Below are 26,769 nucleotides of genomic sequence, written 5' to 3'. Positions count from 1 at the left end.
TTGCTTTCCCATTCATCTCTTGTCGGGATGCGAATCCTTATATTTTCTCCAAAATCATGTTTGGTGAGCATATAGTCCGTTTTCTGGTCTAGCAGATGTGGACTCGCGTTCGCCATGATTTTCCCTATCATCTGGCAATATCCTCGAGTGACCGTAGTTGGTCTGGTTCCACAGATCGGATACCCTTAATCTTAGGCCATCCGTAGCGGCCAGATCCTTCACGAGCCAGTCGATTGGTTGCAAGTCCAGAATTACTTCGAGCGCAGCTTGCGCTGTGTTGTTCCTTGCTATAGTTGTACCTAGAGTTGCTAATCGCTGTACTTTTATGAGGATTTTTCTATTTGTATTGTTTTGTAGCTACATGTTTTTGAAGTTTTCATTCTTTTTTTTCTGTAATTTGTTAAATTTTTCTTCAAAGTGCTTTTACTGATTCGAATGAATTTGAATGAAAAAATATTTTACTTTGAAAATTTCTTAATTCTAGGGACCATTTCAAAGTGACACATTCCCATAAAATATTTAAAGAACAAACTAAAAATCAAAAACAGTATCCACGGCAATTTTCTGTGGTAATTACGCCGCGCCGGCTCGGCTGTGGCAATAGACAAGGCCGAATCCATCGTCGTCGCCTTGTATTATATCTCGGATCTGCCGATTAAATAGATTCCCGTGAACTAGTCTTTTAATTAGTTCCTCTAGGTCCGGATCCGATAACATACGGCTGGTACTTCCCACGCCTGCCTAGCATCAATCCCGCTGTCCGATCCGTACTTAAACTACTCTTTTATTTAGTTCCTCTAATTCCTTTAGGTCTGGATCCGATAAAATATAACTGGCACTCTCTGCCTAGCAAAAGCCCACTCATGCCTAGCATCTATAGCACTAGCCGATCCGTACGTAAACTAGTCTTTTATTTAGTTCCTCTAAGTCCGGATCCGATAGCATACGGCTGGCTAACCTAACCCCACTCCTGCCTAGCATCGGGCTACGCTGGCCGGTCTATCGGTCACCGTCTCGATCCCTGAGGAACTAGTTCTTTGAGAATCCAGGAACTAGTTCCTGTCATTCCGGGGTCGGAAGAGTTCATCGGAACTAGTTCGTTCACAAACTACACACCTCTAGTCGAAATAGGTACTACCTTTAAAAATATTTGCACTTATTTAAGATTCACCCTGTATAAAAATAAATCTTATTTTTACGTGAGGAATCTCACCACGAGAGATGGCACGTGATTTTTGAAACGCCTTGTATTTATCGAAATTTTTTTACGTTTTGACTAATTTCAAGCTTATTTAAATTTGACAAATATAATAATTTTTATCGTTTATATAATAATAACGGTTTTAAAACAACATACTTTTAAATAATAACCCATCGCTAATGATTCGTAGGTATGGTGTTTATGAGTTCTTCCGTTTTGCCATGGCCCCCAATTCTTGAAGCTTGGCTAAAAAAACGGGCGCAACAGGAGGCCGACACTTTGAGAACTTTGTTCAACAAAAGTTTCGGAGATCTCCATGGCTATGTTCAAGCGAGACTGAAAGCTAAAATGTTTGTTAGGGAAGCTTTGTACATTCGACAATGTTGTGATGTACTACAAGGCATATTGGATATATCAGAAGAGCCTAGTGAGTTATGATCCTACTATAATATATTACAATACGTTTGGCATCTAGAAGCAAAAGTCGTCTCATCTACCAGAAGTAAATTTAAGATAGTGATTTGAGATTTTCCGATATTTATTGTTTGCCGTAGATGTATTTTAAATTCAACTCGCATGATATTTTTTATTCTATTATGATTTAAAACTTATAAAAAACAGCATATTTTCTCATTACGCCATATTACTCTGAGTAAATATATTTCGATAGTTTCAAAAATATTACAACAATACACACAACATACAAATATTACAACACACGAAAATGGGACATCCTGTACTTTCTTTCATATTAACACTCATTCGTTTTTTTTTGGAAAAATAAAGAGAACTGGACGGACAAACAACTGGAACGCCTCTACATATTTGCCGTAATGTGGTCTTTGGGGGCGCTGCTCGAGCTGGAGGACAGGGTGAAACTAGAAGATTTTGCTTTAGCGCACCCCTCAAAGTTGGACTGGCCAAAATGCAAAGAAAACGAAACCATATTTGAATACGTGGTAAACGCGGAAAATGGCAAATGGGAACATTGGCGCGAACGCGTCGAAGAGTTTATTTATCCGAAAGATTCTGTATTGGAATTTACAAATATATTAGTACCGAATGTGGATAATGTGAGAAGTGCGTTTTTAATACATACCATTGCCAAACAAAATAAAGCAGTGCTTTTAATTGGTATATACCGCCTGTCTGAGATACGATTAAGTTTTCTAAATGGCATGTTTTTATAGGTGAACCGGGTACGGCAAAGACAGTAATGATTAAAGGCTACCTTTCAACGTTTGATACAGATTATAAGTTGAATAAATGTTTTAACTTTTCTTCAGCAACTACACCTAATATGGTACAGGTGAGTATTCTTCCGAAAATTTAACACTAACGTATTTTATTAAACCGGGGCGTTATTCTGGCATCGAAAATCGTTGGTATAGTCTGTGAAACGAATAACTTTGAATTTGACAGTTCAACTTGCGGCCATGCTGACGCAATGCCGTCTCTAATAGAACAGCCTCGGAGCGAGATTTATGACGTCATGCTAGTTAGATACTACGGATTAATAAATATGTATTAATTAATAAATATATATGTTACTGTAAATGTCCGAAAAGCGGCAAAAAACCTAAGATAAGCGCGCTAAACCTAGGATTTACCAAAAACACTAACTTATTAGGTTAGCCTGGTTATTTGGAGGGTGTTAATGCATTGGTTAGCCTGGTTATTTGGAGGGTCTTAATGCATTTGTTAGCCTGGTTATTTGGGGGGTGTTAATGCATTGGTTAGGTGGTCATTTGGTGAGGTTGGTTGGTTTTTACTACCACTTGCTTTTGGTAAATCCTAGGTTTTACCGCATTTCGGGCATTTACAGTAACATATATATTTAGTATATTTTATATGTAATTTTTTGGATTATATTCGACACTATTTTTTTCATATGACACAACACTGATGAAGGCTATAATGTTAGCCGAAACCAAATGAAAAAAAAAATGAAAAACCAAATGAAAACTTAATCAGCGTTTTTCCCGAACCTAAATCCCAAGAAAATCAAAAATTTTAGAATAATTTTACATATAAAATGACAGCGATCTTTATTTCATAGCCATCGCTGACGCCTTTTTTTCTATGATATTGTATTATTTGCAAATATAATTTTTCGAACATTGATACTTGCAAAATATGCATATAAATTTTGTGAATGTAAATAATGATACATCACTATTAGTAGATATTGAATGTTTTTTGTTAAATTAGATCGATTTTCAAACCGCCAAATTTAAAATATATTTTACCCATTATCTTATGTACCTATTCATTATTTGTATGTTGTAAAACATTTGCTGCATTTGTATCATCGTTCATAGTTTATTTGCCAAAGTATTTAACGACGCATGGTGTCATTGATGACGTGCAACGAAGGTTGTCTTAGTTCCCTTTATATTGTATTTATTAACTGTATATTATGTATATTTCATGTAAACTATATCGTTTTTAAAATATAAACCAAAAATACGAGGAATAATTGTTTTCCATGTATTCTACAACATATTTATTAATCCGTAGTATCCATGGTACAAAGAAAACAAGGTATGATCGATAGCGGTTCCAATTTCGTTAAGTTTGCGCATACCACCTGTGACGTCATACGCCATACAAAAAATATCCATATTGTTCAATTGCCACTAATAAAAAAAGGCCTAAAATAGGGAAGAATTAAGACATAACCCCCAAATGTTATGTCAAATCATCGAGTTTGACATTTGAAAAATTATTTTCACATTTATTGTGTCAACTGTATGACAATTTGAAATTGGCGCGCGGAGCTTGCTGACCAATGGTGCCGTTTATCACCTGTGACGTAGTGACCAACCTGCGCAATATCATACCTTGTATTCTTTGTATCATGCGTAGTATCTATGTAGCGTGACGTCATAAATCTCGCTCCGAGACTGTTCTATTAGAGACGGCATTGGTCTGATATTTAGAAATGTCAAAAGCTGATGACATTTTACTTTTGACAATTATGTCATTTCGTGTTGATTTTTGTAAGAAGAGGAAGAACTGTCACTTGTTTTATTATTTCCCCTTTCTATTTCACGAAAGTAAAAAGAGTTACCTATCTGATTCGTTCAGGCACTTAATTTAAAGAATATCAGTAACTTTTTTGAGAGGGATTTTATATTTGCCATGTTGGTGAAAAATAACGGTCAAAATTCAAAGTTATTCATTTTATAGACTATATCGGTAAGTTACGACAGCTCTCGGTACGTATTTGTATATAGTAAAAATGTGTTAATTGTCGTTGTCATAGTTATCGATCAGCCCTATGGCAGATAGCGCAAATTTGTACCGACGAGGCTCGGTACCGTGCCCTTTTTAACCTCACGGTAGAGATACAAATAATCGTCGGCAATGTCCTATTAATGGCAGCTAAAACTATGACAACAGCAATTAACACTACGCTCATTGGCGGTACGTACCGCTAGCTATCGGTAACCGATGATTGTACAGAATAGCGCCCCCAGGCTATAGCAATTAGAGTTTCCGGAACCGGAGCTATTTTTTGGAACCGGAAATTTCGGTACAACGCCTCTAAGGAACTGAGCTTTCCCGATTTTCTCGGTACATTCGGTACTAGCTAATTTTTGTTCTATGATGGTACAGTTTGTCCATGAGCAAGCAACCGATGGTTTTGACAAGTAAAATCGATAAAAGTTGAGATTTTTATACAGGGTGTTTCAAAAAACATGTGCCATCTCTCGTGGGGAGATTTATCACGTAAAAATAAGATTTATTTTTTATATCAACATAGGTCCTATTCTGCTTTCTTTTGTAGCTACAGGGTGTTAAAGTCTTAATATCTTTTTGATTTATTATAATTCTCTTCCAAGTACTTTTAGCGTTTCCAATGAAATTTTGAGGGTAAAAGTTTCTATAAATGTGACATATTTTAAAGCTAAAAAAGTGTCGACATATTCACCAAGGACGTGCATATGGGTTATCACTGGAATATTTTTCTAAAAAAGCATGTACGCCACTGACCTTTTTTTCTTTTGTTAGCGAAATAGTGTAAGTAGTTTAATGTCGATTACAAGTTGTCTCTTGATATTTTGTCGATTTCGGCCTCCTTGACGAGATAAACGCAATTTTATTAATTTATCTTGATCCAAGACTAATAGCAACTTTTAAAAAATTTAATATCATTAACTTGTGAAAGTTTTAAATAAGTACTCATTGATTCCTCATCAAAAAATATAAGTTCCTATAAACATGGGTATTGAAATGCATATAGTTACAGGATGTTAAAACTTTTTAAAATTATTTTTTTTTGTAATTATCTTAAATACCATTATTTTTTTATTTGAAATTGCTGTAGGTTGTACTAATTATAATAATAACTAATGGTATTTAATAATAAATTAGGTAAATTATATAGTTTATTAATTTTATTTTTATTTTATTAATTGTGATAAATAAAATTGCATTTATCTCATCAAGGAGGTCGAATTCCACAAAATATCAAGAGCAACAAACATTTAATTGGCATTAAAGGGACCACACAATTCTGATATCAAAAGAAAAAAAGTCAGTTTTTTTTTGAAAATATTCCAGTGCTAACCCATATGTCGCAATATAACCCATATACTAACAAGCTAACCCATATGTCGCAAATATGTCGCATTTATAGTAACTTTTAGCCTCAAAATTCGAAACGCTAAAATACTTAAGAAAATTATAATAAATCGAAAAAATATTAAGACTTTTACACCTTGTGGCTACGAAACAAAGTAGAATCGGACCTATGTTGATATGAAAAATAAATCTTATTTCTACGTGAGAAATCTCTCCACGAGATGGCACATGATTTTGAAACACCCTGTATAATAAATTTTGCGTATACTGGCTATTTAAACCCTTGTTTTTATATGTTTGTATATACTAGTTGTTAACGATATTCTCCGATGGTAGCAGTACCGGCGAAGAATGCACCAAGCCTATAGAAAATTTTCTTGATATTGTTACGTTTTTCGTCGGTTCCGTGTGGATAGAAAGTCACAATTTATTTAAACACTATTTATTTACACTAATTAACAAAAACAATAACGATAAAAGACTTAAAGAACTATTAACAAACGATTTACAACTATTTATCTAGAAAGAATTTATTTTGAATTTCGCGCGACACTGTACTGTACTCGTCTTTTTTATTTCTGTCCCCTTTAGGCCCCAGCCGCTGGCTTTTATACCCACAGCTAAAGAGCTTCTCGAATAGTCCATAAATCATTAGGTGCATAGAGAAGCTTTCGAATGTTCTCGTATGTACTACTCCATTCCAGTGGAACTCGATTTTTCTCGAACGTCCGAATGAATTATTACGGTGTCTATTCTTTAATGCGATGTTAAGGTCATCTGAGGGTGGGACATATAGTTAGGTTAGGTCGAGTCCACACGGGTCCGCAACAATATGCATAAGAAATACTTTCACTTCTTTCTGTTACCGTTTTTACAAATCTGATACAGCTGTTTTCACAAATGCGTAAAAAATGTTTTAGCGAATTATCGAGTCTTATGTAGATAAACGAGTGGGTACAACATACGGTCCACCTGCTGGGAAGACATTAACTATATTTATTGATGACATTAATATGCCGGTAATTAATGACTGGGGAGACCAAATTACCAACGAAATAGTACGTCAACTTATGGAAACTGGCAAGTACATTAAAATTTAAAAAGGAACTTTTATAACGTCTCTCGAAATTTTTAGGAGGCTTTTATAGCTTGGATAAACCAGGCGATTTCTCATATATCGCCGACGTTATGTTGCTGTCAGCTATGATCCATCCAGGAGGTGGTCGAAATGACATACCCCATAGACTTAAAAGACAATATTGTATATTTAATTGCACCTTGCCGAGCATCACTTCTATGGATTTAATCTTTAGTAAATACATATATACAGTTCATACCAAATAAACTTTTAGTCACGTGATTAAGTTTGACCGACACAGCGTTGCCCACTGTTCTATATTTTCTTTTAATCAAAATATTTTAGGAAACAAAAATAAATTAATGATAAATATGTAATCAGTTATTTAATTAAAAGCAATCACTAGTCATACGCTAGAGAGGATATTATAAACTAACATCGAACGGGGAGCACCAGTCAGCGAAGTGGAGGAAAAATGGAAAATTGTGCGAAATGCGCTTCTTCAGACACAAACAGAAGACATTGGCTTTAACAACCACATAAAAAGAAAACCTTGGATGACCAACGAGATCCTAAAAATAATGCAACAGAGAGGGGAACAGAAAACAAAGAATAAGCTTAGATACCAAGAGTTCCATAGAATAGTAAGAAGAAAATGCAGGGAAGCAAAAGAACAGTGGCTAGCGGAGAGGTGCAGTGAAATAGAGCAGCTTCAAAAGAAGTATGACTTGTTTAATATGCACAAAAAGATCAAAGAAGTGATTTGGAAACATCAAAAACGGCACAGCGGACTGCGCGACACCCAAAATCAAATCCTCGTGGGCCCTGAGGAAAAGCTGAAACACTGGAAGGATTATGTGGAAAACCTCTTTCGTGATAATAGGCCAAATCAATGAGGTGAGCCCTGTTATCACCAAGGACGAGGTACGGCATGCCATCAATCTACAAAAGGATGGTAAAGCAGTAGGACCGGATGAAATCCACGCGGAAACACTAAAACTCCTCACCTATCAAGACGGTGCTGGGTTAACTTACCTTGCTTATGAACAGTGCAAAGACGAAACTTATGGTTTACTCAAAAACACCAATACAAGCCACTCTTCAAATAAACAATAACATGATTGAACAAGTGTCATCCTTTAGATATCTGGGTGCACTTGTAAATGAAGGTGTGATCCGAAAAGAGATCCTGTCACGGATTGAACAAGCTAGGAGTGCTTTTTTCAGTATGAGGAACCTTTTCATCAGGGTCCCGCCTGTCCTCGACCTACAACTCCGACTGCGAATGCTTCGATGTTATATATTCCCAATTCTCCTCTATGGCTGTGAGAGCTGGACTCTCAGTACGCTTATAGAAGCCCGCATCGAGGCTTTTGAGATGTATTTGTACAGGAGAATACTACGAATATCCTGGGTGGATAGAAAAAGCAACACTGAAGTACTCAGAGCTATGCAGAAGGGCAAAGAACTCCTTACAACTATCAAGGAAAGAAAAATCCAATATATTGGACATATCATGAGAGGAGATAAATACGAAATGCTACGTCTTATAATTGAGGGGAAAATCGAAGGAAAGCGGTCAGTCGGAAGAAGACAGAACTCCTGGCTTAAAGATCTGCGTCGATGGCTTGATCGAACATCAGTCCAAATTTTCAGGGATGCCATCTCCCGAGTCACAATTGCCAATTAGATCGCCAACCTCCGAAGGGAGACGGCGTGCTAAGAAGAAGAATCAGTTATTTTTTATACCAACAAAACTCAACCCTCTTAACAGCACTTAAGGGACATAAAGGGTCATTACAACCGTTTTAAGCTATTTTGTACACTTCGCACTTAAAAAGGTTTTAAAATGTGTGAGGATTGATACGTCTGTCTTCTTGTAAGCCTATAGAATGTAGTGTCCCTCAGGGTTCAGTACTTGGCCCTATTTTGTTTCCGGTGTTTATCAACGACAATGGAAGTCTATGATGATATTAGTTTCACTTGTAGCGACCCAGATGTTACGGCACTATATAATACTATATCCAGTGACTTAAGCACCATTAAATCTTGGTGCGATTCTAATTTCCTATGCCTCAACCTATCAAAAACTAAAGTTATGTTATATAAAAGTACTATACAACCTTTTGTACTTAATAACACCACTATTGACGTCGTGGACTCTGTGAAATTTTTAGGACTTGTTGTAGACAACTCTTAAAAATGGGACTTGCACATCGAAGCTTTATCAAAGAAGCTAAGCGCTGCCTGTTTTGTGCTAAGATCAGTTTCTAAGGAACTTAACATATCAACCTCTAGAATAGTCTATTATGCCCTTTTTGAGTCGCGTCGTCGTTATGCGTTTCCATTCTGGGGTACTTGCTGCGCGACTAAATTTGATCGTACTTTCTAACTTCAAAAGAAAGCAGTTCGATATTTATTGGGACTAATCAGTAGAACTGACTGCCAGAATTTCTTTAAAAATTTCAAAATACTGACTCTTCCTTCTTTATTCATTTTTGAATCCGTTTGCTTAATCCGCAAGCACATATCTGCTATTCCCGAAAGACCATCTCACAATTATCCACTTAGGAATGTGGAGCACGATCTTTATCTGCCAACCCCGAGCTCAGAACTAGTTAAAGGCTCAATACTGTACAATGCCAAAAAATATACAGTCATCTGCCTTTGAATATCAAGTCGCTATCATTCTTTCCCGCATTTTGCAAAGCTCTGAAATCATACTTGCTGGAGAGGGCCCTAGATGCGGTAAACGACTTTTTTGTTGATGTTTAATCATGAACAATTTTGAATTTTAAAATTTTGATCATCTCACACACTGGTTAAAAGTCTAGTATTTAATATTTTAGGACTCTTAAATGATTATATCCATTTACAATTTTCCTATTGTAAAATTTTATTGATACGCCTTTTTGTGTTCTGCAATGTCCATGTATTAATATTAATGTAGTAATTTTAATGACGTAAATTTTTTTGAATTGTATGATTTGTATTGTATGATATTTTTTATTATTTGTTTATTTTTGTGCCTTTGTTTGTTCTTTAAATGCTTTGTCGACGAAGCTATTTTGGCTTTTTGTACAATAAAGCGTTATTTATTATTATAATGAATAATGTTCGACTGCAAGGTCTCCTAGTAAACACTTTTAAGCTTAAAGCATCACAACACTATTTAATACAAAAGTAAAGTGTGAAAACGAATGACAATGTCAGGAAATAATAATTAATAAATGCGGCAAGTTGACATTTTTTACAGCAGAGCTACCACCTGTATCCCCAGCGCGAATTTTAAATTCCAGTACGGCGCCGGCGTCGAATAAGTCGACGGTTGGTAACAATGAATTTAAAAATCGCGTCCTCGATTACGTAACTAAAAGTTTAATTGGCATGAAATAAATATTTTACTTTATAATCATTAATTTGTTATATATTCAGGACAGATTGGTTGTGGATACTTTTGTATCGAACGGTTTGAGGAAGAAGTCGTTGAATTCATGCCAAAATTAATTCCATTGACTAGACATATTTGGCAGAAAACGAAACAGAAAATGCTGCCAACGCCGGCCAAGTTTCATTACGTTTTTAATCTACGTGATTTATCTAGAATATGGCAAGGAATACTGACAGTTCAAAATTTGGAATGTCGTAATAAAAAGATGGCGTTGAAACTTTGGAGACACGAATGTGAACGGGTGATAGCGGATAGGTATTCCCATGAAAATAATTTCTCTACCGATACCTTAACGTATTTCTTTACTAAGGTTTACTATAATACCCGATAAAGTGTGGTTTGTAAATCTTTTAAAAACTGTAGCAGCCGAAGAACTGGGAGATGATTTTGAAGCTTATCCGGAGGAGGAAACTTTCTGGGTGGATTTTCTTAGGGATCCCCCCGAACCAACGGGTGAAGAGCCAGAAGATTTCTGCTTTGATGCACCAAAAATTTATGAAGAAATTCCTAGTTGGACTTTTCTTAAAGAAAGGCTCTTCGGTATTTTATTTGACTAAATAGGGCCAAGTGGAGATGAATGAGACATTTTTCAAATTTTTTTTAGTTAGTTTCTTAGTTACAACCATTTAAATATAAAAGTATTTCTTCTTAAAAGGCATTTGGTGGTAAGGGAACTATTGCAAAAGTAAAAATATACCAAAACTATCTCTATATGGGTCAGTATGCAGAAAAACGGTCTCATATTTAATCCACAAAAAGTCTAAAAATGACACGCTGGGTTAGACAGTCACAAAATGCACGTTTAAAGGCCCTGCTATCGTTTGTATTAAATGCTGGTGGAAATATACGACTAGAAGGATAAAAATTAAACATAGAATTTTTTTAATAGTGTAACTCTAATAAAGAAATCTAAACTAATAAAATACACCTGCATATAATTTAAATCAAAATACAGTAAAATTACCTCGCAAAATATTTATAAACTGAAAGTGTAAAAATATTATATTAAATTTAAAAAAAAAACACTTCTGTCGTGTGGAACGGTACCTGGCGTAGCTTTTCATCTAATCGTTTTTGATAAAGTTCTTTAACACTTTGATGGTCTAGGCTTGATATATTGTATTTAGGTTTACTTCTTCTGTTTTTTCATCGTCGTGTTTATTGGTTGGTTTGACACCTTTCAATGGGAATATAATTTTCGCTTTTATCAAATAGTGGTCGCTACCACAAGTCGGTCCTCTGTATGTTCTACAACATCTTCTGTTATTAATTTGGTCTTTTGGCGTATTAGGATGTAGCCTATGAGTGATCTTAACTTTTTGGTTTGGTTTGGATGTTCGAAAAAACCATTTAAGATCTTCAATTGATTGTGTTCTGATAAAGCGATTGAAGTGATTTAAGCTTCATAGCTTAAATCACTTCAATATATTCAATCACAGTTTTGTTGTCGAGACCATTGGCGTTCAGTAATTCCTTTAAGTAGCCTAAAGTATGTCGAATTGGAACACTTGGGAACAACGAAGATACATCAAAGGAGACCAATATTTCACCGTCTTGTAATGTTATGCTTTTAATTTTGTTAATGAAATCTGTATTGTTTTTAACTTACAAAGAGGATCATACCCACAGGACTTGCTTTTATTGCTAGATTAAATGGACATGCTTTCCTAGACCATGTACCGTAACTCATCTACTACTACTACTACTACTGCCATTACTCGCTGACGAGTATTTGACATGCATCAGAAGATGGTTACGCAAGGCGTTTTTTTCATGAGCTTTTCTGTGACTGAAAAGCCCGATACGCGATGTTATCTCTCTTCCGCACTCATTCCGGACATTCAAAAATCTCATTACTTTGTTGCCTCTTTACTTTTTGGTCGTCGTTGTTAACTGAGTTTACAATTCTCCTCCATTGCGTTCTATTGTGCGCTGCTTCCTCCCACTGATGCTGCATACTCATCCCCTTCATCATTTTCATGGAAAACATCCTTGTATCTTTTGAGTTGTCTACCCGGTTTCCTCTTAACCTCTACAAGTTCACCGTAAAGAAGAGATTTCGGTAGGCGGTTTTCTTGCATCCTGCATACGTGGCCAGCCCATCTTTATCGAGATTTAGTAATCATGACTTCAGCGCTCTTGCAGCTTGCTTTTTCAAGGACTGATACGTTTGAGACACGGTGGTACCGTTTGATTCTTAACAGTTGTCTAAGGTGTATCTGTTGCAACTTGTTTAATGCGCTCGTGTGCCGGCGGTACGGCACCCGAGCATCCCGGTTTCGCTTCCATATAACATGGTGTGGATTATTACTGCACGATACACTGCAAGTTTCGTTTTTGTGCTCAAGTCATGATTGTAGAAAACCCTGTCTTTTAATTTCCAGAATGCTTTTGAGGCGCTGCTAATTCTGTGCTGAATTTCATCAAACTGCCGAGGTAATTAAATTCCGATACATATTTCAATAGTTCCTCTCCGATTTTTATAGCGCTGTTATGATTTTCTGGGGGAGTGCACATGATTTTAGTTTTATCGATGTTCAGCTTAATGCCCAAAGAGTCGTATGCCCAGGTATATGTGTTCAGCATTTCCTGTAATTGCTGTAACGTATTTGCAACTAGAGCGCAGTTGTCAGCGTATTTGAGTTCTGTGATGAATTATATTGTTGTGATGAATTTTATTTGTTTTTGCCCTGAGTCTTTTTATTTTGAACAGACCGCTGTCATACCTGTATCTAACACCCATTTCTCTTTCCTGCAGTTTGCTGTCCACTATAATAGACAGCGCTGCCATGAATAAGTTGAATAGGAGAGAAGCTAGAACACATCCCTGCCTAACTCCAATATTTATCAGGAAGGGATCGCTCAGTGATCCATGATGTGACACTCTCGACTTGTTGTCATAGAGGTTGTTATAGAGGCTTTTACACACAGAGGCTTTTACACACAGTAAGAAATTTGTTGGGTACTCCGAACTTATGCATAATTGCCCAAAGTGCATCTCTGTTTACAGAGTCGAAGGCTTTCGATAGGTCGATAATAAAGTTTACTTGATAACATAAAGTTTACTCTGCTGTTCCTTTACTTTTTCCTGTAGTTGGCGGACGGAGAATATGGAATCAACGGTACAGCGGTTGGTACGAAAGTCCGTTTGCCATTCTGGGAGGATTTTTTCTATATGTGGGTGAAGGCTGATTGACATAATTTTTATATAATATAGGTAGATAGCCTATCTATATATACAGGGTGTTTCAAAACAAATGCGAAAAACTTCAGGGGGTGATTCCTTGTTCAAAATAAAGGGTAGTTTGCTTCATAAACGTTGGGTCAAAAGTCAACCATTAGGGAGATATTGCGGTACAAAGATGGCGGAAAAATAATGTTTTTATTTTTTATCTTGAAAACGAAAAGAGATAGACTAATAAAATTTTATGGAAGCATTACTGTTATGAAAACACACTTTCTGGTAATTTTTTCACGTTTTTAAAATGAGTGGAAGGGGTTGAAATAAACTACCCCTATCATTCTTGTTAACGAAATTTAAAGAAAATCTTATCAAACACATGCAAAAAATTAATTTGGATAGTTTAGTTTGTTTAGAAACTTTTTTATCTCTTGTATTTTTTTGATAAAACTCACCGATTTGAAATTAAAAAATAAAATGTAAAGCATGTCAGGACAAAAACATTTTCTGATAAAGAATCTAGTGGGCTGCTGTAATTTTTTAGGAAAAATCTAGTCGGCCGCTGTTACTTTTTAGGATGTTCCTAATATTATTTTATTTGACATTACTCTACTGCAATACGTTATTATCTAGATGATTATTATTATCGTTATTATCACTAGATTCTTAATCTAAAAATGTTTTTTGTCCTGACATGTAATGCTTTACATTTTATTTTTAATTTCCAATCGGTGAGTTTTATCAAAAACACACAAGAGGTAAAAAGTTTCTAAACAAACTAAACTATCCAAATTAAAGCATTTGCATGTGTTTGATAAGATTTTTCTTTAAATTTCGTTAACAAGAATGATAGGGGTAGTTTATTTCAACCCCTTCCACTCATTTTAAAAAAGTAAAAAAATTACCTGAAAGTGTGTTTTTATAACAGTAATGCTTCCATAAAATTTCATTAGTCTATCTCTTTTCGTTTTCAAGATAAAAAATAAAAGCATTATTTTTCCGCCATCTTTGTACCGCGATATCTCCCTAATGGTTGAGTTTTGACCCAACGTTTATAAAGCAAACTACCCTTTATTTTGAACAAGGAATCACCCCCTAAAGTTTTTCGCATTTGTTTTGAAACACCTATATATATATAATATATAGATAGCCAGTAGTGAAATTCCTTGATAGCTTCCGCAATCTGATGCACTTCCTTTGTTCTTAAATATATTCACTATATTCGCGTTGGGAAAGTCCTGAGGTACCTCTCCGCTTTCCCATATGACATCGAATAAAGCCTTAAGGTGACCAATAAGTTCTTTAATTTAATAATTCTTAAGAATCGCGTCACAGCCAGTCGATTTATTGTTTTTAAGTTGTTTTATGGAGGCTTTTATTTCCTGTTCCGTTATTGGGATATCTAATACATCGATGCTGTTATACTGAGGTATTGTGTTTAGTGGTTGCATATTGGGGATGTTGTCTTGGTTAAGGATATGGCTGTAATGCTCTTTCCAGCGATTTCTGATTTGCTCTTCCTCTTTTAGAAGTTCACCGTTTTGTGCCTTGATTGGACAGCTTACGTTCTTAGTTGGGCCGTATACTTCTTTTACAGCCTCGAAGAATTTACGATAGTCTTTTTGTGATCACCAGTTATCCTTTAGTTGGCACAGGTTTCTTCGATGCGTGTTGTTGGCTGCTTTAAAGTTGTCCACCAGCCTTGGATTGTGTGGATTTGCAGTGACTGCTTGATGTGCTATATGCTTTTGTTCCAACAAAGCCTGTATATGTGGTTCATTTTCGTTAAACCAGTCTGGTTGTTTCTTTTTGTTGGATTTTCCCAGTACTTCTTCGCTGGTATTATAAATCGCAACTCTCAATTGTGTCCAGCCTCCTGTTCAGCTTCCGAGATTGAGGTTATCGGTGTAAGTGCTTCTCTGATGGCTTCCCGGAGGGCGTTGGCGGTGTCGTTGTTCGTTAGACTCCGTACGTTCAATCTGGTCGTTGTTTTGCTTTTTGCAGTGTGGATGTTTGGGTTTTAACTGTAGTTTCATTTTCGAAACTATAAGTCGGTGGTCAGTACCACATTCTGCATCTATTCTGACTTTTGTAAGTCTGACATCTTTTAGATGCTTCCTTCGATCGATTACGTGGTCCAATTGATGCCAGTGGCCTGATCTGGAATGTTTCCAGGTATCTTTAAACTTGTCTTTCAGCTTGAAACATGTATTGGTGATGCAAAGATAGTACTATGGGCATGTTGTTAGCAACCATTATTTACGTTTCCCATTCCATGTTTTCCCAATACGTCTGGCCATATTTCTTGCTGATTGCCGACACGGGCATTAAAGTCACCTAGCAAGATGATTCGCTCCTGCTTTGGAATTCGTTGAAGATCATTTTGTAGATCTTGGTAAAATGTATCCTTATCCTCAACTTTAGTGTCTAGGGTGGGAGCGTAGACACTGATGATATTGACGTAAGTTTTATCTGATATGGGGTACCTTAGGGTCATGAGACGTTCGGAGACCCCTTATGGGTACTTCTGTTAAACTGGTGGTAATTTCGTTTTTGACTGCAATGCCTACGTCATGAATTCTAGAGTGTGTTGCGGGGTGACCCTTCCAAAAGAAGGTGTAATGCTTCTCAGTCAGACTACCTTCATCTGCAAAGCGGGTTTGGCTAAGAGCGGCTTGCCAACGTAACCCATCTACGGTCGCGATGACAGGAGTCGGCCCCTTACTACTTCGTACTGATGTCACACGACAAAAGATTGGTAGTTAGTTTCAAAAGTTTTAAGCGTCAAAACGAGACAATGGATTTGTAATATTAGTTTTTCCATGATTCATCGCACAAAGATTAAACAAACTATGGGGACGATCTCCTAACAAGAAAGCTGACCGAATATGAGTTTCTAGTAGTTTTATTTGAATGTCCCATTTTTTACCTAAATATTGCCTGTGTCATTTTTATACTACTTGACTCTATTTGTTTCATAACTAATAAACCCATACAATTTTTAAACATTGTGTGACCATAGAAAACTAATTAATGTTTCTTATTGTATTATTTTAGCATTCATGGCTGAATATAATGAAGCTGTACGCGGTTCTCCAATGGACCTGGTATTTTTCCACGATGCCATGGTGAATTTAATGATAATATCAAGAGTTATTCGAACTCCTCGCGGCAATGCTTTATTAGTAGGAGTTGGTGGATCAGGAAAACAGAGTTTAACAAGACTTTCATCTTTCATAGCTAACTACAAAAGTTTCCAAATTCAATTAACCAGGTAATAATTAATGCATATACTTATTTTTGTCGTTAGGTTGTAATATATATTTATAGATTACTTTATATATTTATTTTAGAACATATAATGTGAATAACTTAATGGAAGACATGAAAGGGCTTTATAGGGTGGGAGGATTGGAAGGACGCGGAATGACATTTATTTTTACAGACAACGAAATAAAAGACGAGACATTTTTGGAGAGTATTAACAATATTTTAAGTTCAGGCGAAATTGCTAATCTGTTCGCCAAAGACGAGTTGGACGAAATCCAATCCGAATTGATTCCGATAATGAAAAAAATTCAACCGAAGCGCCCTCCGACTGTAGATAACCTGTATGACTTTTTTATTACGAGATCTAGACAAAACCTCCATGTTGTTTTATGCTTTTCACCTGTAAGACTTTTTAATTATTTACTGTCAGTAAACCATAATAATTCTTATTTTTTTACACTTTTTCGATGTCGTCTGTTGAAATCGTATATTTTTCAGTTTGGAAATACCATGAATATGCTATATTTATACAGCGTGTTTCAAAAAACATGTGCCATCTCTCGTAGGGAGAGTCCTCACGTAAAAATAAGATTTATTTTTCATAACAACATAGGTCCGATTCTGCTTTGTTTCGTAGCTACAGGGTGTTAAAGTCTTAATAATCTTTCGATTTATTATAATTTTCTTCCAAATATTGATTCGAATGAAATTTGAGGGTAAAAAGTCAGGGACGTGCATATGAGTTATCACTGGAATAGTTTTTAAACACAAAAGAAAGTTATCTCTTGATGTTTTGTCGAATTCGACCTCCTTGATGAGATAAACGCAATTTTATTTATCATAATTAATAAAATTAAAAGAAAAAGAAAATTAATAAAATATATATTTTACCTAATTTATTATTAAATATTATTATATTAGTTATTATTACTATTAGTCCAGCCTACAGCAATTTCAAATAAAAAATAATGGTATTTAAGATAATTACAAAAAACCTATTTATAAAATGTTTTAACACCCTGTAACTCTAAAACTATGCATTTCCATACCCATGTTTATAGGCACTTTTTTTCATATTTTTTTGATGAGGAATCAATGCATACTTATTTAAAACTTTCACAAGTTAGGTTAGGTTAGGTTGCTGGGGTTTGGGATCATGTTTGATCCCTCACGCGGAGGCCTTGGGCCCATTGCGATATCCCTGTTATTGTTGTACCAAACCTTCCTCTCATTCTTTCTTTGCGTTAAAGCACTTCCAGCTCTTTGCAGAGTTCCCGATGTCGCTGATGTTGGCTTCTGCTGCTTCCTCTAGTTCCCCTTCCTCTAGCTTCCCCTCCAAAAAACATTGCCCTTTGAATTTGATTTGAAGTTTTGTGGATTTATCAGTCTTTAAGGAGCTTATTTTATATGTTATTTATTATTTATTCTACTACTGATAGTTGTATAAAGGTAGTAAATCTAGATGGAAATTGTGGCAGCACTTAAATTAACAGTGACACTATCGCGATTTATCGAAAAAGACTCTAAAATAGTTGGTTGTGTAGCGTGCGGTAGATCTCGGCAAAAATTGAGTGAAATAATGGAACAACTTTTCGCTAGTAAGTGACTATATAATATACATACGTGTAGTAAACCGATCATTTATGAAATTCACTTAAATTAACTAAATTATATATTTTTCTTGCATTTTAGCTTTTATTTATTACTTGTCAAAGATTAGATGTCAAAGAATTTAGATACGTTAATTTGACTTACCTGCTTCAGTAGCGTATCGGATGTTTGTGGTAATAAATACTTATTATAACTTATCTATTTTTATTAGAATTATATATTTTATAACAATTTTAATAACTACCAACATTTATTCACAACGTAAAATAAAACAACAAATTATTGAGTCTACCCCACGTCTACCCTACATCATAGTTTTACATTTTTTAAATAAAATTAGAACGACACTGATAAACCGGAATTTAAGTCGGCCATATTTGAGGCCCATCGCGGTGTACCTACGATTTTTGATATGCTCCTTTCTTAGTCTTCTTATTCAAAGAATGATATTAATTTTTTAAAGGTTGCTATTAAAGTTGGATCAAGACAAATTAATAAACTTGCGTTTATCTTATCAATGTGGCCGAAATGGACAAAATACGAAGAGACAACTTTTAATCGCCCATTAAACTGCTTACACTGTTTCTCTAACTAGAGAAAAAAGTCAGTGGCGTACATGCTTTTTTTAGAAAAATATTCCAGTAATAACCCATGTGCACGTCGCTGGTGAATATGTCGACACTTTTTTACCTTTAAAATATGTCGCATTTATAGTAACTTTTACCCCCAAAATTTCTTTCGAAACGCTAAAAGTACTCGGAAGAAAATTATAATAAATCGAAAAAATATTAAAACTTTAACACCCTGTAGCTATGAAACAAAGCAGAATCGGACCTATGTTGATATGAAAAATAAATCTTCCTACGAAAGATGGCACATGTTTTTTGAAACACCTTATATAAAAATAATTTTTCAAATTAAACACACTTTAAAATATGTTTGGATTGTAGGTAGGAGAGAAGTTTCGTAGCAGGGCTCTCAAATTTCCCGGGTTAATTTCCGGTTGCACGATCAATTGGTTCCAAAAATGGCCTCAAGACGCTTTAGAAGAAGTATCTGAACATTTTTTGACACAATACGATGTTGTATCAACTCCCGAAGTAAAAAGGGAACTTATTTTGATTATGGCTGAAGTTCACGATGGAGTATCGGATTATTGTGAGAAATATTATGACAAGTTGGTTTTGTTAATGTGTAGTTTACTCCTTACTTATTCGTCTTGTGTAATATAGATTCAGACGGAGAACCTACGTGACACCAAAAACTTTTATATCGTATTTAGCTGCCTATAAAGAACTTTATAAGAAAAAAGTTGACAACATAGATATGTTGGCGATGAGAATGAAAACTGGACTTTCCAAGTTAGTTGAAGCGCAGGCTAGTGTTGATATTTTAAGGCAAGAGTTAGCAGTCAAAGAGCAAGAAATGACAGTCGCCACGGAAGCAGCTGAAAAAGTATTTGTCATCTGATGAATTAAAAAATGAATTACCTAGTTGTCGTTTTATTATGTTATAGGTATTAAATGAAGTACTTGCTGCAAGTGAAATAGCAAACAAAATTAAAGAGGAAGCTACAGTGGTTAAAGAAAGGGCTGAAAACTTAGTAGAATTGATCAGCGTTGACCAAAAAGAGGCAGAACAGAAGCTGCTGGCGGCAAAACCCGCTTTAGATGCCGCTGAAGCTGCTCTTTTGGTATTTTTCTATACTTTGTTTTGTTAATACATTAATTTATAATACCGTATGATCGAATAAAAACGGCGTCATCGATGGCTATGAAATGAAGACCGCTGTCATTTTATATGTAAAATTATATGAGAAATGTCATCGATCGTCATTTCCAAGCCAACTCGACGCCGTTTTTATTTCGATCGGTATATTGTTTTACAGACAATTAAAGCCGCTGATATAGCAACCGTCCGAAAGCTAGGAAAGCCACCATATTTAATTTTGTTAATTATGGATGCAGTGCTTATATATTTTAAGAAACGAATTGAGCCCACAAAGCCCGATTTTGAAAAAAATTTCTTACTTCCATCATGGACCGATTCTCTAAAAGTATTTTAATTTATAAATGTGTTTTAAGTGATGGTTAAATATTATATACTTCAGGTTATGGCAGATACGAACTTTTTGAAGAATCTCCAGAATTATCCTAAAGATACAATTAATGCTGAGATTGTTGACTTACTTCAGCCATACTTAACTCATTCTTTGTATACATACGAGGCTGCGAAAACAGCTTGTGGTAACGTAGCCGGTTTAATTGCTTGGACTATAGCTATGTCTGCTTTCTTTGAAGTTAACAGGGAAGTATTGCCACTAAAGGTAAATCCATTTTTTTATTAAACAATTTACTCTCTGATAGATACATTTTTTTTAATTTTTAGGCTAACTTGACTATTCAACAAGCTAAATTATCCAAGGCTCAAGAAGAATTAGAGGCAGCTATGGAATTGCTTGCTACTAAAGAAGCAGAAGTAAGAGAATGTCAAAAACAGTATGATGAGGCTATGGCATTCAAACAAGTAACGTTCTGTTCAGTAAACACATGTTCACATTGTTTTCAAATCTATTATTTGTATTAAGGAAATATTTGAAGCTGCGATGAAAGTTAAAAATAAAATGGATGCTGCAACGGCGCTTATCGATGGGTTAGCAGGAGAACGAATCCGATGGACTGAGCAGTTGGCGCAATTTAAGGCCGAAACCGAACGCCTAATTGGCGATGTCGTTTTACTGACTGGTTTCTTAGGTTATACTGGTCCTTTCAACCAAGAATTTAGATCTGTTATGCAACAGAACTGGCTTGATTCTTTAATTAGAAGAAAAATACCAGTTACTCTAAGTATAAATATTATAGATAGCTTAACGGATATGGCAACCGTACGACCAAATATATTACAGTAATTATGATTTTATTATGCAATATTTTTAGATCGGCGAGTGGAATTTGCAAGGATTGCCAACAGACGAACTTTCGATACAAAATGGCATTATTGTTACAACGGCTTCTAGATTTCCACTTTTAATCGATCCACAAAGTCAAGGAAAAGCTTGGATAAAGATGAAAGAAAAACAAAATAGCTTAATAGTGTCCTCTTTAAGTCACAAATATTTTAGGTAATAATTAAGCAGATCTGCTTTAGTGTACAGGGTGTCCCACTAGTGATGGGCAAAACTGTTATTTTTAGATAACAGTTGAAACTGTTATAGTTATTTATAAAAAGCAGCTTAAAATAACAGCTTAAAAATAACAGGTTTCTTTATTTTACTGCTAAATATCTGAAAGAGTATGAGACGGTCATCGCCAGGCGTCAAGTTGCAACAATGACGTGCTCGGTGGTAGTATTTCCAGGTGTCAAAACATTTCTAAATATCGATTGTTATCTAAAATACCTCTCTAAATACGGTGGTTATTTACAAATAAGCGCTGTTTACAAAGGTGCGATATAAAAAAGCCAAAATTCCGCCACTCGTCTATACCTACACATTGCGATCTACCTACGCCCTGCCCCTCGATCCGCGTAGATCCTGAATTGCGTAACAGTGTACAGGGTGCATCTCACTCGACGGGCGAGAAGCTCTTAATTATGATTTTACCATTTGCGGTCAAAAAATAGCAATATATAAAAATGTAGTATATTCTTCATAAGTAAACCAACTACACACTAGAGTTCGAATTAATTTTACACTTAAACTAGCGTGTACCCGCGACTTCGTTCGCGTCGAATTAATAATTTCTAATGGTGATGATAAAGCAAAACAAGTCAAATTTCCATTAACATACAAACTGGATAAAATTGTCTCACATTTGTCAAAAATATTTCTAACGTCGAGCAGTTTAAGCAGAATTGTGGTTAATCAATTACTCAACTTTTTGGAACACCCTGTATGATTTTTTAAAAAATTTCAAAATATGTAAAAAAAACAAAATAAATTATGCGTGTCCAGGCGTTTTCCCGAAAGACTAACCGTTTTTTAAATAACAAATATTGTAATATTTGAGGGGCGTTTTCACCCTGTTAGAATTTGAGATTCGAGAAACCCCTCCTTATCGAACCTCAATCCCACAGTCAATCCGTTTGCAAAAAACCAGCTTTAAACGTCCAGCAGTTTAAACAGAATAGTGATTACTCAATGGTCATATTTTATGAAACACCCTGTATATATTTTTAAAAAATCTTAAAATATGTAAAACAACATAATAAAATATACGCGTTTTAAGAGTTTTTCCGAAAAACTCACCGGTTTCTCTTATCTATGGTTACTTTTCATTTTTTTAGATTTTTGCGTTATTAGCGCCACTGTGGTCATTTGGTGAACCATATTATTCTTTCCATTTTGTGACCACTTTTTCAATAAAAGTCCCATAAGAGATATTTCTCCTCATCTCTACACTCCATAGGTATAATCCTTGTATATGAATTTTTAAAGTAGCTCAACCTAAGACGTTTATGGATGTAAAGCACCAGATGGCGGGGCGTATTTCACAGTCTTTTACTACAGAAAAATATTTTTGGTTACTCTGAATTTTGAAGCGACCAATAAAAACAGAGAAAATAAAAATCGATAATTTTCGGACTGTGCCAATTGGTTACTAATCGACCAGATACTTTTTGTCTATTAGATATGCTATAAAAGCTGGTAATTATTCAATTCGACCATTGTAAATACCCGAGAAATTCCGCAAGGCCCACGAGGCCGATGCTTTTCACTGATAAGAAAAAAAATTGTTTGTTTAGATAATTTTCGAGATATTTTTTCTTTCTGAATGCACATTTTTAAAGTATTTTATATTCTTTGTCAGCTTGATCTATTATACTGGTCGCACGTATCGAAGTTCTGTTTCTTCTAGTTTTAAAAAATGTTCTCATTTCTTTGTAGTTGTTGTGGTTGTAGTGTAAAACTAATTTTAATTAAAAAATCTAAATTAATTTTATTAAGTTTAATTATAATGTTTAGTGTAGAATACCAGAATTAGTTTAGTAGTGTTTTTATAGTTTATTATTTTGTAGTTAAGTAGTAGGATGAATTGAAGGGATAATTTGGTTATTTTTTCTTTTTGTTTGGTTAATTAGTAAGTTTGATCATTTTTTCAGTGTAAAGTACAAGAAGTAGTTGTGTAGTATTTTTATAAGAGATTATATTCGTTTATTTTGTAGATGAGTAGTAGGTGAAGGTATTTGGGTATTTTTTCTTTTTGTTTTTCTTCTAATTGTAGTAATTCTATTAAGTATTGTGATAGGTATCTTCTTTGAACTTCGTTGAAAAGTGCTTATCATATAATTTTGGTTTTCTGGTAGTAGAATATACGAAAAAAAAATCTGATCAAATTTATTTTAAAATAAATTAATCGAGTCTTATTAATCAAATCAATCTAGTCAAATAATAATAATAGTTAGTTTCTAAATACTATACAGGGTGAGTTTCCTACGATGTTCGCTATGGGTATCTCGGCAACTACTGGAGACAGAGAGTCGGTTAAATGGGGAAAGAACTGCAGTTTTGTGGGGTCTTAAATATGCGCCTTTCGGATTTTTCGGTGAAGTTCAAGGCTTACTAGATATTACGAAAAAAAACAAATTTTGGCTATTTTAAAACTTGTCTCTAATTCCATTATAATCTACCGTATGATCGAATAAAAACGGCGTCAACGATGGCTATGAAATGAAGATCGTTGTCATTTTATATTTAAAATTATATGGGAAATATCATCGATCGTCATTTCATAACCATCGCTGACGCCGTTTTTATTCGATCATACGGTATTTTAGACAAAAAGTTTTCAGATAAAAGTTGTAGATAATCACATACCTAATGAGTTTGTGTTTTCTGTTTTTTTTTTCTAAAGCCTGTCATTTTTGACATATAACACAAACATTATGTTTTTTTTAAATGGAAACCCTAGTTGGCCATGACTTCATAAAGAGCCCATTCTTTAAGCTTTTCAGCGATATAGGTATAATATTTTTTTTTCGAAAAATTACAAGTTATAGCCAATTCTTTTCTTTCTTGGCTAATTCCCATACCAATAATACCATGCCAATTAGTTGGCATCAAAAATGTAAAAAGTTTTATGTTTTCAAAAAAAAATATCTTAAAATTGGTAAAGCACTCAATTTAGAATAAAATAATCTAAGAATGAAATGATTCTTTTATAAACCTGCATTAAATCAAATTAAAATAGGTATATAACTTTTTTTTAAATATTAATTAACATCAATTAGCATTATCATAAATTATAAATAATGTACCAACATATCGAAATAATAATTTCTTTGTTAATACGGTTTAGAATTCTTAAAATAACAGGCAAAAATAATCCACAATTTACAATAAAATAAAAGTTTCGTTTAAATTTCTTAATCAGCTGATCACTATTAAAGTTCGCAGAAACCCGGGCTATATTATTACATTACTCTGAGGAAAATAACGAAAATAATCGATATTTTTGACTCCGCCCCGAAAGGTTCACGATTTGTCCTCCAGTTGGCAGCACATTTTGTCTAGTCGATTGAACAACTTTAAGAATATATAAACAAGGGTATAATATACATATAGTAAGAAACGCTCTTTGAAACGAGCTCTCACTTTTTGAATCATCCAATCCGGAGTTATTAACATTTAAATATAAACAGATCTAACATTCCCCCACCACTTTATTTTAGTAGATAGGGGGAAAATGGTTCTAACAAAAAAGATTCAAAATTTACTGAAGACTATGAAGCTGTCATTTATAGTACATCGTATCTAGGCAGACTTTCTTAAACATTTTATTTTGTTATTTTCCATAGCAGTTATGCGACCGTTCTACAAACTTGAAAATAATTTTCAGTAATTTTTCGTGGTATCTTTTGTTATAAATATTTTTTTCCGCAAGCCCTACCACTAATACTTTCCGAGATAAAGTCGAGAGCAACAACACAATGGGACAATCTGTACTCTTATAAATAATATAATTTTTAGAAATCACGTAGAAGATGCTGTCTCCTTAGGTTACCCAATGATTATTGAAGATATAGCTGAAGAACTAGATCCTGTTTTAGATAATGTCCTTGAAAAGAATTATATTAAGATAGGAACTACTTTTAAAGTTAAATTAGGAGATAAGGAAGTTGATGTGAACGCCGGGTTTAAGCTATATATTACTACAAAATTAGCTAACCCTAATTACACTCCGGAAGTGTTTGCGAGAACAGCTATCATAGATTTCACAGTCACAATGAAAGGTTTAGAAGATCAGTTGCTTGGAAGGGTTATTTTGACGGAGAAGAAAGAGTTGGAAATGGAGAGAACTACTCTGATTACAGATGTCACAGCTAATAGAAGGAAAATGTTGGAACTTGAACAGAATTTACTATATAAACTAACAACGACTAAAGGATCGTTATTAGATGATGACTCTGTAATTGAGGTGTTAAATGTGACGAAAAATACAGCTGCCGAAGTTCGTGAAAAGTTACAAATTGCTAAAGAAACAGAAGTAAAAATCAATGCAGCTAGAGAAGAATTTAGGCCTATCGCCACTCGAGGAAGCATTTTATATTTCCTGGTAGTTAGTATGGCAATGGTGAACTACATGTATCAAACATCGCTAGTACAGTTTCTGGAAAGATTTGATGTGTCTATGAACAGATCCGAAAAATCTGCTATTATTAGTAAAAGAATTCACTTTATAATTGATTATCTTACTTATGAAATTTTCAAATATAAATCGAGGGGCCTATATGAACGACATAAATACCTATTTGTTTTGCTAATGTGCTTGAATATCGACTTAGAAAGGGAACACATCACACATGACGAATTTCAAAATTTCATTAAAGGCGGCGCAGCTTTAGATTTAAATGCCTGTCCTCCAAAAGCAGCAAAGTGGATCATGGATCTAACTTGGTTGAACCTGGTTGAGTTAACCAAATTGCGCCACTTCCAGTATATTGTACAACAAGTTACTGCTAATGATAAACAGTGGAAGAGTTGGTTTGACAAAGATGCTCCAGAGGAAGCTATAATTCCAGATGGATATAATAATTTAGATACCTTTAGAAAACTTTTAGTAATACGCTCTTGGTGTCCAGATAGAACCATCACACAAAGTCGTAAATATATTGCTAATTCTTTAGGGCTCAGGTTTGCTGAACCAGTTATATTGAATTTTGAATCAATGCATGAAGAATCGAGACCTTTAACGCCTTTGATATGCTTCTTGAGCATGGGCTCTGATCCTACTCCGTATATTGAGATGTTGGCTAAACGATTAGAACTAAAGAGTAAAAGTATTTCAATGGGACAAGGACAAGAGGTTCATGCTAGAAAAATGTTAGCTCAAGCAATGCAAGAGGTGAATTAAATATATTTTTTTATATTTTAAAACAAAGATAATACT

At 34.7% G+C, this 26,769-nt stretch overlaps 1 protein-coding gene across 2 annotated transcripts in view; it reads left to right on the top strand.

Annotated features, from left to right (window-relative positions):
- LOC115879908 (dynein heavy chain 8, axonemal) overlaps positions 1-26,769 on the top strand; it is a 145,373-nt gene that overhangs the window by 93,562 nt on the left and 25,042 nt on the right. For both annotated transcript variants that reach the window (XR_004049777.1, XM_030896955.1), the window contains exons 39-56: positions 1,392-1,628; positions 1,988-2,335; positions 2,392-2,510; positions 6,712-6,871; positions 6,927-7,103; positions 10,305-10,575; positions 10,631-10,860; positions 16,559-16,775; positions 16,855-17,173; positions 19,333-19,559; positions 19,615-19,837; positions 19,899-20,075; positions 20,271-20,438; positions 20,493-20,708; positions 20,771-20,908; positions 20,970-21,266; positions 21,319-21,503; positions 25,350-26,724. Coding sequence is in view for 1 of the 2 variants with exons in the window: in XM_030896955.1 (XP_030752815.1) it covers positions 1,392-1,628; positions 1,988-2,335; positions 2,392-2,510; positions 6,712-6,871; positions 6,927-7,103; positions 10,305-10,575; positions 10,631-10,860; positions 16,559-16,775; positions 16,855-17,173; positions 19,333-19,559; positions 19,615-19,837; positions 19,899-20,075; positions 20,271-20,438; positions 20,493-20,708; positions 20,771-20,908; positions 20,970-21,266; positions 21,319-21,503; positions 25,350-26,724 (5,084 nt within the window). In the remaining variant the exon portion in view is untranslated. The remainder of the gene's footprint in view (positions 1-1,391; positions 1,629-1,987; positions 2,336-2,391; positions 2,511-6,711; positions 6,872-6,926; positions 7,104-10,304; positions 10,576-10,630; positions 10,861-16,558; positions 16,776-16,854; positions 17,174-19,332; positions 19,560-19,614; positions 19,838-19,898; positions 20,076-20,270; positions 20,439-20,492; positions 20,709-20,770; positions 20,909-20,969; positions 21,267-21,318; positions 21,504-25,349; positions 26,725-26,769) is intronic.

This window comes from Sitophilus oryzae, unplaced genomic scaffold, assembly GCF_002938485.1.
Source record: "Sitophilus oryzae breed Bouriz unplaced genomic scaffold, Soryzae_2.0 scaffold_158_pilon_pilon, whole genome shotgun sequence".
Classification (NCBI taxonomy): Eukaryota; Metazoa; Arthropoda; class Insecta; order Coleoptera; family Curculionidae; genus Sitophilus; species Sitophilus oryzae.
The sequence above is the reverse complement of the archived record's forward strand: the minus strand, read 5'-3'. Positions and strand labels throughout refer to the sequence as shown.